Source organism: Equus przewalskii, chromosome 3, assembly GCF_037783145.1.
Source record: "Equus przewalskii isolate Varuska chromosome 3, EquPr2, whole genome shotgun sequence".
NCBI lineage: Eukaryota > Metazoa > Chordata > Mammalia > Perissodactyla > Equidae > Equus > Equus przewalskii.
Genome location: NC_091833.1, coordinates 19,311,533 through 19,325,361, shown reverse-complemented (window position 1 = coordinate 19,325,361; position 13,829 = coordinate 19,311,533). Strand labels below are relative to the sequence as shown.

The window sequence follows — 13,829 nt, the reverse complement described above, 5'->3', positions numbered from 1 at the left end:
TCTCAGTTACAATAAGGTTATGTTACACAAGAATTTTCAAGGAATTAACCATAAGTTTATTAATCTATTACTTAAAATGATACACATCAAAAAATACATGTAACATATATATGTACTATACATAAATATCTCAAAGCCTCAGGGATTGGTGGTGGTGGGAATGACTGTGAAGGAGGAAGAGGGAACTTTTTAGGGGTGGAAATGCCCTTTCCTAATTGGGGTTGTGATTACATGGGTGAATACATTTGTCAAAACTCATCAAACTGTACATTTTAAATGGGCACAACTTACCGTATGTAAATCACACCTCAAAAAAGTGACTTTAAACAAATTAAACGTCTTATCTTGCCTCCTTAAGTAAAAACAAAAACCACTCAGTTGCACCATGGCCTCAAGGAGAACGTGGTAATGAGATCTAATGCAACATGCTTGAAGATTTGAGAGGATGCCAGAATCGAGTCAATGGCCCGAAAAAGGTCAACTCGTGACCTTCTGGCCTCAAGGTCAACTCAAATTGGAAAAAACAAAGGCAGCATAACTGGGGGGCAGGAGGGGGAATCTCAGCCTCTCATAAAAAATCGAAAATGGTATTACTTTAGAAGGCATAGTGGAAAGAGCACAGGTGTAGAGGCCTTCAGACCCAGGTTCGAATGGCTCTAGACTGTTAAATGTGTGACCTTAAGAGTCCTCGGTCTCTCAGAGGCTCAGTTTCTCTTTCTGTAAAGTGGAGATAATGATAGGTTGGAGTTCAGAGTTTAGCCTAGCACACAGTAAATGCTCAACACGTGATAAATAATACACAAAACCGCTCAATTCTGGTGCTGGCTGGAAATGCATGCATATACAAGCCACCCTCCCCCGCGTCCCCATGCATAGGACCCCCTCGGAGGGTCGTGGTCCATTTCGCACGCCTCATCGCCCTTAGCCACGCCCCATTTCCCTCCTGCACAAACCCCTAGCCGCCTTTCCGGGCGACCACTCCCCACCCCTGCAGCTCCCAGGGGCCACCCACCTCGTTAAGGAAGCGAGTGACATCGTAGACTCGCCCGTGGATCACCAGCCATATCTCCTTCGAGGAGTTGCGCTTGGCCACCTCCTCCAATCGGTAATAGGTCACGGAGGTCTCGACCCCTTGCCCTTTCCCATTGCTGCCGCTTGCGTCCACAGCCGCCATTGGGCCTAAGACACCTCTTCTCCACCGGTATCCGAGTTTCCTCCGCTAACTTCCTTGAGGTAGACCTTGCACTCAGCCCTCCCGGCTTCCGTATCCAGGGCGCGTAAGGCCGTCGGCAGGTTCCTGGCAACAGCCAATCATGCGTCCGAATAGTTTCTGGTCCATTTTCTTTCCTCTAATCAGACGAGGGATTCCGTTTTAAACCCCGCCCACTTCTCGCCCGATCCTCGGGGCGTAGGCCTGGTTCGAGTTCTAACTAACCAATCAGGATTGTCCCTCCCCTCCAGTCTCGCCAATCAGATACCGTGATTTTGGAAAGGCGCCTAGTGGAGACGTGTTGACAGGTGTCACGCAGGAGAAGTTTCCCGTTTGCTGGGCGTACGCGCCTGCAGAGCCCTGGAAGCTGGGCCGAGTCTCCGTTTTCCCCTCCGCCTTGGATCCCTCCTGAGTCACGCGAAGCTCTTGTTCCCGCCCCTCTTGCTCAGCCTGTATTTCGGCCCCCGGTTTACGTCCTTGCTTTTGCAGCCTCCAGGCTGTGACCTGGCGAATCGCGTCCATCTAAGGCTCAGTTTCCTCACCAGTAAGATGGGCATGATAAACTCTACCTTACAGAGAAGTTTGGCTCTTTAAATAAGAGAGTGGATCTGCAGAGCGCTTGACACATAGTAATCAATACATAAATGACAGCGCATGTTAGGAAAGGCAGAGCCACTGGCTTAAGGCCTTGGGACAGAGATTGCAGGTAGGATATGGAGCATTCCAAGTTTCCGTCACTAGTAAGAATCTGATTTTGTTGATATAATGTCAATTATATCTTAATAAAGCTTGGGGGAGAGAATCTGATTTTTTCTTTTTTTTTTTTTTGAGGAAGATTAGCCTGAGCTAACTTCTGCTGCCAATCCTCCTCTTTTTGCTGAGGAAGATTGGCCCTGAGCTAACATCCATGCCCATCTTCCTCTATTTTATATGTGGGACGCCTGCCACAGCATGGCTTGATAAGCGGTGTATAGGTCCACACCTGGGATCTGAACTGGTGAACCCCAGGCCTCCAAGCAGAATGTGTGAACTTCACTGCTGCCCCAACAGGCTGGCCCCAGGAATCTGATTTTTAAAGCAATTCTTTGGTGATAAGGATATATCTACACTATCGTTTGTATATGTTGTAAAATAGAATTTCCTTCAACTGTCCCCGACTAGAGGTTCCAGCATCTTCGAATTCCAAGTTTGGATAATGTGCAGCATTGTGAACTACCCATTTTTAACTGCCATCACAACTGACAGATTGGTCATGGTATAATGTCATTTTCATCATGTCACTCCCCCAGACTGTCCATAATCCATACCCAAGTTCTTTCGCTAATATTTTCCACCATTCCCTTTTATAAGCCTTGTGCACCAGCCCTGACTCCTACACCTGCTGGTCACAAACCCACATCTGTGGTCATCCCGGGTCCACCCACTTAAGATATCCTCTTCCTTCCAATGCCTACTCACCTTTCAAGCTCCTCCTCAGGTCCTTCCTTTTTCACAAACTCACCTACCATTCTGAGCCCCAGTGATTCCATCTCCTTATAGTACCTAAGCATATTACTATTTCAGGAAACCCCCTGTATCTGTAAATGTTAGCTTTCTCTATCTTACCTCCCTAATTAGACTGGAGCTATGAGAGCAATCCCATATGATTCCTAGGATATTCCACAAACTCTAAATATTTGCATTCATTTCAGAGATATTTACTGTGCCACAGGTACTGTGATAGGCTCTGGGAATAGAAAGGTAACACAAGAAAGAAGTCCTCTGAAACAAAAACATTTACATTTATGTATATTTATTTATGTATTTATTTAAGTGCTAGAAATGCAATTTGTACCAAATGCAATGGGACACAGCTCTCAACACATATTTGTTAAATGAAGAATTCACGATTAACATGATGTGCGTGAGTCACCTGAGGAGCCTATGTTAAAAATGCAGTTTCCCTCCCATCCAGACATGGAGTCTCTTCCTCCCCTTGAATCTTGGCTTGCCTTGTTACTTACTTTGACCAATAGATTGTAGCAGACGTGAAACTGTGCAAGTTATGAAGTCTGGACCTCAAGAGGCCTTGAAGTTTCCATCTTCACCATTTTAGAACACTACCCCGAGATCATGATGCTGTGAAGGCTGGGATTAAACACCAGCCATTTAAGCGGTCTCAGCTGAGCCTACCCCTTAATCAACTTGTCAGCTGAATGCAAACACATGCGTGAGTCCAGTCTCAATCAGCAGAACCACCCAGTCAACCCACAGAATCCTGAGAAATAATAAAACCTTGTTTTAAGACGCTACAAAAAAAAAAAAAAAAAAAAAGCACATTCCCAGCCCCACCTCCAGAGATTCAGGTCCAGTGGGTCTGGATATAGAACTAGGAATCAACATTTTTAGCAAGCATTTTGGATGACTCTGATGCAGGTGGTCTGTGGACACCCTTGAGAAACACTGAACTCTTTTTTGAAGCATGTTAGATATGTCTTTATCTCTCATACAGTGAATCTGTAAAATTATGCAGCATTTCCTTCTCTACCTCCACCTCTAGGGAACTGAGTCCAATAGTGTTTTTAAAGACCCTAGGAGGATAGCATGAAAGAACCTCTTGGCAAAGGGAGGGGTAGGAGAAATATATATGGAGTACCACAAAAGCAAAAGTGGGTTCTCTGAGACTGGGAAGAGGAAAGTGGTTTGGAATTCCTCCTGTAGCAGGGACCCCACAAGCTTCCTGAAAGGGACCTGGACAGGTGATGGGACCTCAAAGGGGAGGGGCTACTTGGTGCATGCAGGGAGATGGGACCCTCGATGCCAAGGTTCCCAGCTAGCACACATACTTCAGCCCCGGTGCAGAGGCTGTCAGCTCTGCAACACGTCTTCCAGGAAGTGACCAGTGTGGACTGAAGGTTAGAGAGCTCTTCCTGAATGTTTTGCACTCCCTCTGGGGTGGTGGGGGAGGAGGGGAACACATCCAAAAATGACTAAGACTGAATGTGCCCCCATAACAGCAAGTGGAACTAGGATCAGATTAAGTTGTGTTTTGTGTGTGTGAGAGAGAAAGATTCACCCTGAGCTAACATCCATTGCCAATCTTCCTCTTTTTTTTTTTTTTGCTTGAGGAAGATTAGCCCTGAGCTACCATCTGTGCCAATCTCTCTCTACTTTGTATGTGGGATGCCTCCACAGCATGGCTGATGAGTGGAGCAGGTCCATGCCCAGGATCCGAACCCACAAACCCGGGCTGGTGAAGCAGAGTGCATGGAACTTTAACCACTCGGCCTTGGCACCAGCTGTAAAGTATTTTTTAATTAATACTTAAATTTCTTTTTAGAATTTCAAATAGGTAAGTTGAAAGAATAATACAATAAACTCCCATATACTTTTCACTTAGATTCACCACTTGTTAATATTTTTCCATATTTGATTTCTCCCATATATTTATTATTATAATTGTTAATAATGTTAAATAATTTCAGAATAAGTTGCAGACATCATGACCCTTTACCTCCAAATAATTCTGTATCTTCTAAGAATAAGAACATACTCTTACATAACCCCACTAGGATTTTCAAATTCAGGGAATATAACATTCACACAAAACAATTATCTAACATGCTGTCCATAGTACCTTCCAATTATTGCAATGATATCCTTTGTGGAATTTTGGTGTATCTCTGTGATCAAGGATCCAATCCAGGATCATGTATTGCATTTGTTTACGTTTCCTGGGACTTGTTTAATCGGGTAGGTTTCTTCAGCTTTTCTTTTTCTCTCATGATATTGACATTTTTAAAAAGTATAGCTTCAAACTGAGTTTGAGTCAGAAAAATATTGTGGCCGAAATGTATTGATTGTAAATTCATATTCACAATGTATAGTACATGTTAGCCAGAAAGTCTAGCTTGGGATCCCTGTGCCTGCCACTCACAAACTTGGTCACCTTAGGCAACCTCCTCAATCTCTTTTTTTCAAACTGGACACCCAGATGTTCCAATGCCATTTGATGGAAATACAATTCCCCATTGAATTGTTTTCCTGTCGTTGTTGAAAATTGACCATATAAGTAGGTCTTTTTCTGAACTTTCTATTCTGTTCCAGTGATTTATTTGTCTGTCTTATGCCAATTCCATACTATCTTGATTACTATAGCTTTATAGTAAGACCTGGAGTCAGGTAGTGTAAATCCTTCAGCTTTGCTCTTATTTTTCAAAACTGTCTCACTATTCTAGATCCTTTATATTTCCACATAAATTTTAAAATCAGCTTGTTGAACTGAGTGGTCAAGGTTAACATCCCCAGCGATAAATCATGTTGATAGTGTGTACCCCTTGGTATGTGATGAGAGTACTTTACCACTGTGGCATTCTTTCTCAAGACTCATAATCCCAGTCTAAGAGAAAACATTGGTCAAACCCAAACTGAGAGTCATTCTACAAAATACCTGACCACTATTCCTCAAAAATGTTAAGATCATAAAAACAAAATAAACAAAAAACAAGGAAACACTGAGAAACTGTCACAGACCCAAGTAAACTAAGGAGACATGACAACTAAATGCAATGTGGTATCCTGGATTGGACCCTAGAACCGAAAAAGGACAGCAGGGAAAAACCAGTGAAATCTCAATAAAATAACAGCAATGTACAGGGTTGATGTCTTAGTTTTGACACATGTACCATAGTAATGGAAGACGTTACCATTATGGGAAACTGGGTGAGGGGTATAGAGAATCTTTCTGTAGTATTTTTACAACTTTTCTGTAAATCTAAAATTATCCCAAAATCAAAAGGTTATTTTTTTAAGTCAGCCTGTTAATTTCTGTAAAAGAGCTTATCGATGAATTTATAGAGAATGAACATCTTAACAACCTTGAGTCTCACAACTCACAAACATGGTATACCACCCCTTTTATTTGAATCTTTTTTTAATTTGTAGTTTTCAGCACAGAGGTCCTCTACGTCTTTTGTTAAATTTATCTCTAAATATTTTATGGTTTTTATGCTATTATAAATGGAATTATTTCATTTTCCAATTGTTTACAGCTACAATAGAGAAATAGAATTGATTTTGTACATTGTCTTAGTATCCTATGACCTTGTTAAATTCTCTTATAGTTCTAGTGGTTGTTTTGTAGATTTCTTACAATGATCTAGGTAGCAATCACGTCAACTGCTAATAAAGACAGTTTTACTTCCTCTTTTCCAAACTGTGTGCCTTTCTTTTTTTCTTCCCTTATTTCACTGGCTAGGTATCCTAGTACAACATTGAATGAAAATGGTGAAATGAACATCCCTGCCTTGTTCCCAATCTTAGGAGGAAAGCATTCAGTCTTTCACAATTAAATATGATGTTGTCTGTAGATTCTTCAGTAGATGCCCTTTATCAAAGACAAGGCAGAATTCCCCTATATTCCTGGTTTCCTAAGGTCTTCTTTCTTTCTTTTTATTTATTTATTTATTTTTGGTAACATTAGTTTATAACATTATATAAATTTCTGGGGTACATCATTATATTTCAATTCCTGTGTAGATTACATAATGTTCACCACCTAAAGACTAATTATAATCCATCACCACATACACGTGCCTAATCACCCCATTTGTCCTCCTCCCTCCCCCATTTCTCTTCTGGTAACCACCAGTCCAATCTCTGTTTCTATGTGATTATTTATTGTTGTTTTTATCTTCTGCTTATGAGTGAGATCATATGGTATTTGACTTTCTTCCTCTAACTTATTTCGCTTAGCATAATTCCCTCAAGGTCCATCCATGTTGTCCCAAATGGGCGGATTTCATCGTTTCTAATAGCTGAGTAGTAGTCCAGTCTATATATATATACCACATCTTTATCCATTCGCCCCTTGATGGGCACCTAGGTTGCTTCCAAGTCTTAGCTATTGTGAATGATGCTGCAATGAACATAGGGGTGCATGTATCTTTATGCTTTTGTGTTTTCATATACTTTGGATAAATACCCAGCAGTGGAATAGCTGGATCATATGGTAGTTCTATTCTTAATTCTTTGAGGAATCTCCACACTGTTTTCCATAGAGGCTGCACTAGTTTGCACTCCTACCAGCAGTGTATGCGAGTTCCCTTCTTGCCACATCCTCTCCAATACTTGTTGATTCCTGTCTTGTTAATTAGAGCTATTCTGACAGGAGTGAGGTAATATCTCATTGTAGTTTAATTTGCATTTCCCTGATAGTTAATGATGTCTTTTCATGTGCCTGTTGGCCATCTATATATCTTCTTTGGAGAACTGTCCAGATCTTTTGCCCATTTTTTAATTGGGTTGTTGGTTTTTTTGCTGTTGAGATATATGAGTTCTTTGTATATTTTGGATATTAACCCCTTATCAGATAGATGGTTTGCAATTATCTTCTCCCAATTATTAGATTGTCTTTTCATTTTGTTGATGGTTTCCTTTGCTGTGTATAGCTTTTTAGTTTGATGTAGTCCAATTTGTTTATTTTTTCTATTGTTTCCCTTGGCCAGTCAGATGTGGTACTTGAAAATATGCTGCTAAGACTGATATTGAAGAGCGTACTGCCTATGTTTTCTTCTAGAAGTTTCATGGTTTCAGGTCTCACATTCAAGTCTTTAATCCATTTTGAGTTAATTTTTGTGTATGGTATAAGATAATGGTCTACTTTCATTCTTTTGCATGTGGCCGTCCAGTTTTCCCAACACCATTATACTGAAGAGACTTTCCTTTCTCCCTTGTGTGTTCTTGGCTCCCTTGTGGAAAATTAGCTGTCTATAGGTTTTCTTTTTTTATCATAAAAGAATATTGAATCCTGCTGAATACTTTTTATGCATCTATTGAGATGATCATACGACTTTTCTCCTTTAATGTGTTAATATGATGAATTACTTTGAGTGGTTTTTGAAAGCTTAACCATCTTTGCATTCCTGGGATAAACCCCAACTTTGTTATGATGTTAGTCTTTTTTATATATTGTTGGATTCAATTTGCTACTTTTTAAAAGGATCTTTGCATCTATATTCATAAGGAATATTGGTCTGTAATTTTCTCTTCTTGAATGTCTTTGATAGCTTTTTTCAAGCTCATTGACAAATATTTGCTGAGTAACTACAGCTAAGTACTGTGTCAACATAAGTATTACACAAACCTCAGCACAGTGCCTGCCACAGAGAGTCCTCCATAAAGGCTGGTTATTTTGGAGTTATTATTTCTAGATGCCATAATTGAAACCCAGCTCTTAAGGAAACTTGGAGGAAGATGGCACTTACCATATAAAACATTTTTAACATTAACATTTTACTTTTGCCACTTTTACATATTAGAAAGTCCTCTCCCCCCTGCTGTCCAGGTTTGTGCTCTGAAATTTATCTCAGATAACAGTAGGATCGTGTGTGAGATGCTGCTCCAGAGGAGTCATTATTTACCCTGCAAGCTGATTTTACTGCTTTTGTATAGAGAATGAAATTGGAACAGGAAACTGTCAAGGAAAACACTATGCATGCTCCTTGAGAATAGAGCAAGGAATAAGGATGCTGTCCCATTTTCTACAGACATCAAACACACCTGTGTTCTCGTACTTTTTTTTTTTTTTTTTCGGTGGTGGTGGTGGAGTTCCCCTTTCCTCTTCCGGGAATGGAATATTACAAGGTGGGCCTCTAGTCTGTTTTGTTCTTCCTAAGGTATTATGTCCCCTGGCAACCTATTCTCTTCTCCTGCCAGACGGAAGACAAACTCTCAAAGTCATCACGGTCCCGCACTCTCCTTCTCTTCCCAGGGCCAGATCTGGGCCATCCAGGTCAGGGAGGCTTCAGGAAGTAGGTGCAAAGTTAGAGACCATATCCTCCAGGACATGGCCTCAGGGAGGGTTTGGTTGCAAGTATCCTAGAGTTGTTCCAACCCTCAGGTGAGCCAGACCTCCCTGACCCGTTAGGTGGCCTCTTCTGGAGCTTCTCCAAGGACTATCCTGTTGGGTCTTATGCCAGTGGGGCCCAACCCCCACAAGCCCAGCCAGTTTCTAGGAGTGAAAGAAACTATAGCTGTACCAACAGCCACTGACAAGAATGCTTTCTACCCTGCGCTGGTTTTCCTGGCTTCAGAAAACCCACTTTTCTTCCTTCCTGGGTTTGTTAGTTTGTTTTTAACAGGTAATAAATACATTCACATGTTCCAAGAAGAAAATACATGTATGTATAAATATATTTGTGTGTCTAAGTATATACATACATATATAAATATACACATGCATTATATATAATAGACATAGACATATTTAGACACACATAAATATGTGTGTACATGTATTCAGTTTCCACCAGGTAACTACTTTCATTTTCTTATTTATCCTTTCCACACACCCTCCCTTTGTATACAGTGTAGTTTATTATACACACTTTATCCATATACCAGGGGAACCCCCAGCTTGATCAAAGATTTAAACATAATAAATGCAAAAATAAAGAGTATGATTCTACCTACTCAAAGTTCAAAAATGGGGAAGACAAATACAACAATAAAATCCCAAGTGACAAATGAAAAAAATAGATAAATTGGACTTCATCAAAATTAAACATTTTATGTTGCAAACAATACCATTAAGAGTGAAAAGACAACCCACAGAATGGGAGAAAATATTTGCAAATCATATATCTGATAAGGGACTTGTATCCAGAATCTATAAAAAACACTTACAACTCAAAAATAAAGACAGATAACCCAATTTAAAAATGCGCAAAGGATTTGAGTAGACACTTAGCCAAAGAAGATATACAAATGGCCAAGAAGCACATTAAAGCATACTCAATATCATTAGCCATTAGGGAAATGAAACTCAAAATCACAATGAGATTCCACTTCACACCCATTAGCATGGCTATAACCAAAAAGACAGACGATGACAAGTGCTGATGAGTACGCAGAGAAACTGGTGCACGCACACACTGCTAGTGGGAATGTAAAATGGAGCAGCCACTGTGGAAAACAGTTTGGTAATTTCTCACAAAGTTAAACAGAGAGTTATTATATGACCCACCAATTCCACTTGTAGGCACACCAAGATAATTGAAAATGTGTGTCCACATAAAAACCTGTTCACAAATGTTCATAGCAACATTATTCATAATGGCCAAAAAGTGGAAACAACCCAAATGCCCATCTACTGATGACTGGATAAATAAAATGTGGTGTGTCCTTATAATAGAATGTTATATTATTTGGCAGTAAAAATAGCATGCTAAAACACAGATGTACTTTGGAAACATCATGCTAAATGAAAGAAGACAGTCATAACAGACCACATGCTGTATAATTTCATTTAGGTGAAATTTCCAGAAAATGTATATCTATAGAGACAGAAAATAGATTTAGTGGCTGCATAGGGCTGAGGCGGTTGGGGGAGTGGGGAGTGACTACTAATGGGTGCGAGGTTTCTTTGAAGGAGGTGTGAAAATGTTCTAAAATTAGGTTGTGATAAAGGTTGCAAAACCCAGTGATTATACTAAAAAACATTGAATTGTACACTTTCAATAGGTGAAATATATCGTATATGAGTTATATTTCAATACAGCTGTTGAAAAAAACAGAAAAAACTTAGATACAGTGTTAGAAATCTAAACTAGTGCTTAGGGGAAGGGCATGAAGAGGGGAAGGGAAAGGGATTAAAAAAACTAAAAAGGCTGTGGTACTTCCCAGATGAGCCAATGAAAGAAGGGATGTGAAAAGATGTTAAAATGTTGAAGTTCTATATAGTGTAAGAGGTTCTTTTTGATAAAGGTATTCTAGTACATAGACTGAATGATGTCACTGTTTTTGCTACAATCTACTGGGCAAAAGGCCACTTTGAAAAATCATAATGTTTCCATAAACTCAAAGTTTCCTTTAGGCTGGTTTTGCCCTCAGAATGCTCCAACTGTCTTTGGTGAAAGGCCTTTATCTAGTCTGTAGAGCGTGAGTAGCAAGGTGCAGAAAGGCCCTTTGCGATTAGATTGACCTCTAATTTATTTTTAAAATCAGCTTTATTAAGATATAATTTATAGGCACAAATGTACCTTTTACTAATCATCATCCACATTTATTTAAGTAGAAACTCTCTCAGGGGTGTGGCTGGAGGAGTGAATAACGGCTATGGATTAAGTGATAAATTAATAGTTAAGATAAGTTAATAAGATAAGGGATAGTTAAGCGGACAATTTGTACATTTTTTAAGTCCATAATACATTTGCATGGTTCAAAACTAAAAATAATTAAAAGTCTGTTGCCCACCCTTTCTACTCATTTTCCACCCATTTTCCATCTCCTTCCCTTTACCCACCTCAGATAAACAATAACTTAATAATTTTTTTGTGTATCCTTCCTGCATTTCTCTACGCAAATGCAAGTATACAAATATTTATGCTTAATTTTACTCCCTTTTATATAAAAAGTAGCAAACAACACATAGTTCTGCATCTTGCTTATTTTTTTAATTAACAACATCTTAGAAACATTTAGGTAGTAACACATAGAGGGTCTCCTCATTTATTTTCACAGTTTCATTGATTTCCACGATTTGGAATTCATAGTTTGATATGAATGTCTCATAATTTACCTAGCCTCCCACTGATGGAGATTTGGGTTGTTTCCAGTCTTTTAGAATTACAAACAATGCTGTCATTAATAACCTTGATCATGGGTCATTATACAAATGTCCAAAAAGAAATGGGACTTCTAGGTCAAGAGCATACGCATTTGTAATGTTAGCAGTTGCACCAGTTTATAATCTCCCTGCCTTCCACGGCAATTGCACCAATTTATATTCTCACTGGAGACACGTGAGTGCCTTTTCCCATAGCCCCACAAATAGTGTGTTATCAAAGTTTTTGAATTATACTAATCTTACATTTTTAAAAAACCGCATCGCACTGTAGTTTTGATTTGTATTTCTCTTCTTATGCGTGAGGTCAAACATCTATTTCTATAGTTAAGAGTCAGAAAGGAATTTATCAACCTTCCATCTAGATCAGCTCCTGAAAAAATCCGTAATGGCCAAGAATTTCTTTTGGGTTGAGATGGTTTAATTTCTATATGCCAAGCAGGAGCCTACCTCAGGGGATACTCTGGGTGCCTGAAATGGTCTCCCACCCCAACTTCACATTCAGATTTTATCATTCTAATCTCAGGTGAAATGTCACCCCCTTGGTGAGGCCTAGGTGAGCCACCCCATCCTAAGTGGCTCCTGAGTCTATCACGTCATTTTGTTTTCTTTCTCTCCATAGAACACATGGCTACATGGTACTTTTCTGATTTATGTGTTGATTGAACTGTACATGTACCATTGTATCCCCAGTATCTGGCATGATGCTTGGCACACAGTAGGTGCTTAATAACTATCAGTGGAATAGACGAATGCCCAACTTAAGGGGTGAATTTTCTAAACAGTTTCTAACAGAGTTTTTTGAAATTGCAGTGTGGGAAAGGAATGTGGCCTTGCCTCTGGGTTGAGAATGTCTCCAGGCAGCCCCGAACCCTGAACCTTTCTTCTTAAAGCATTTTTAAGTCTGGGCTAACTTGGAGCAGTGGATGTGAGACCCACCCCTGGTTCAGTTCGGGTTAGGTTTGGGACACTGGGATATTTTCTTTCATCCATAATCACTGGATCAAGACCTATAAATCAAATAGTTAAGACACAAAACACAAACAAGGTCGTAATTTGTTTCTTCCTGCCCTCTGTTTTTCTTGGCATGGAAAAACTCAAGCTTTTCCTGACTGGCGATGGGGAATGACACTGGGGGTGATTCATTAAAAGTAGCCTGAGTAACTGGCCTTTCATTTCTTCTCCTTTTTTCCCCTTATTGTCCCAACTCACGTAAGGAAACACATTGAATAAAATAATTCCCCTGCTGATAAAGAACTTTTCCTTGACTCCTTGCTCACTTGCAGCTATACGTTCCCAGAATCAAAATCTTAGAGCTTGGAGACCAACATGGCTAAGGGTGGTTATGATGGGTATTTTTGATTGGGAAAGAAGGCCTGGAACCCTGGCCTATGGAAGCCACTTCTTCTACCTCCTTTTCTCAACAAAGTTGTCTATTATGTCAGGAAATTGTTCCTGTCCCCAGGAACTTGGCTACACAAGCAGGAGTTGGCTGTGGCTATGGGTAAATCTGAGAACCTCAGTTCCCTGTCTCTAAAATGGGTGTCATAATTCCAGAACTTTCCTCTCAAATATTTGAGTACCACTAACGTCAACCATTCCTAAGGCCAGGAAAGAGAAAAGGAAGTGGTAACAATAAAAAACAAACATCCTATTTAAGAGTATATACAGATCATAATAGTAGAAAAATAGCAGAATATACCATTTTCATCTTTTATACTATAGGCTGTATTTTATTTGAAATTTTTCATAATTTTTTTAAACAAAGAGTATATTAAAAATATGTACAGAAAAAAAGACTGGACAATAATAGAACAAAATGCTGATGATAGGGGTTAGGGCTTGGAGCTGATTTTAGTTTTCATCTTTATACTTTTCTATATCTTTTAGTTCTTTTCAGAGATTGTGTATTACTTTTGTAATTCAAATGATATAATAATAAAATGTTATTTTATTTAAGTTGGTTGGTGTGCCCCAACCTCCTGCACCTCTCTGTGGAAGTGGAACAATTTATTT

General features: G+C 39.5%; 1 protein-coding gene across 2 annotated transcripts in view; it reads right to left on the bottom strand.

Moving 5' to 3' along the window:
• Window positions 1-1,761, bottom strand: part of CYB5B (cytochrome b5 type B) — a 33,587-nt gene extending 31,826 nt beyond the window's left edge. The window contains exon 1 of one of the 2 annotated variants that reach the window (XM_008539213.2): window positions 1,013-1,761. In XM_008539213.2, coding sequence (XP_008537435.2) covers window positions 1,013-1,174 — 162 coding nt within the window. In that variant the 5' untranslated portion in view covers window positions 1,175-1,761. The remainder of the gene's footprint in view (window positions 1-1,012) is intronic. The other variant, XM_008539214.2, reaches the window with a different exon arrangement.
• Window positions 1,762-13,829: the final 12,068 nt, after the last annotated feature.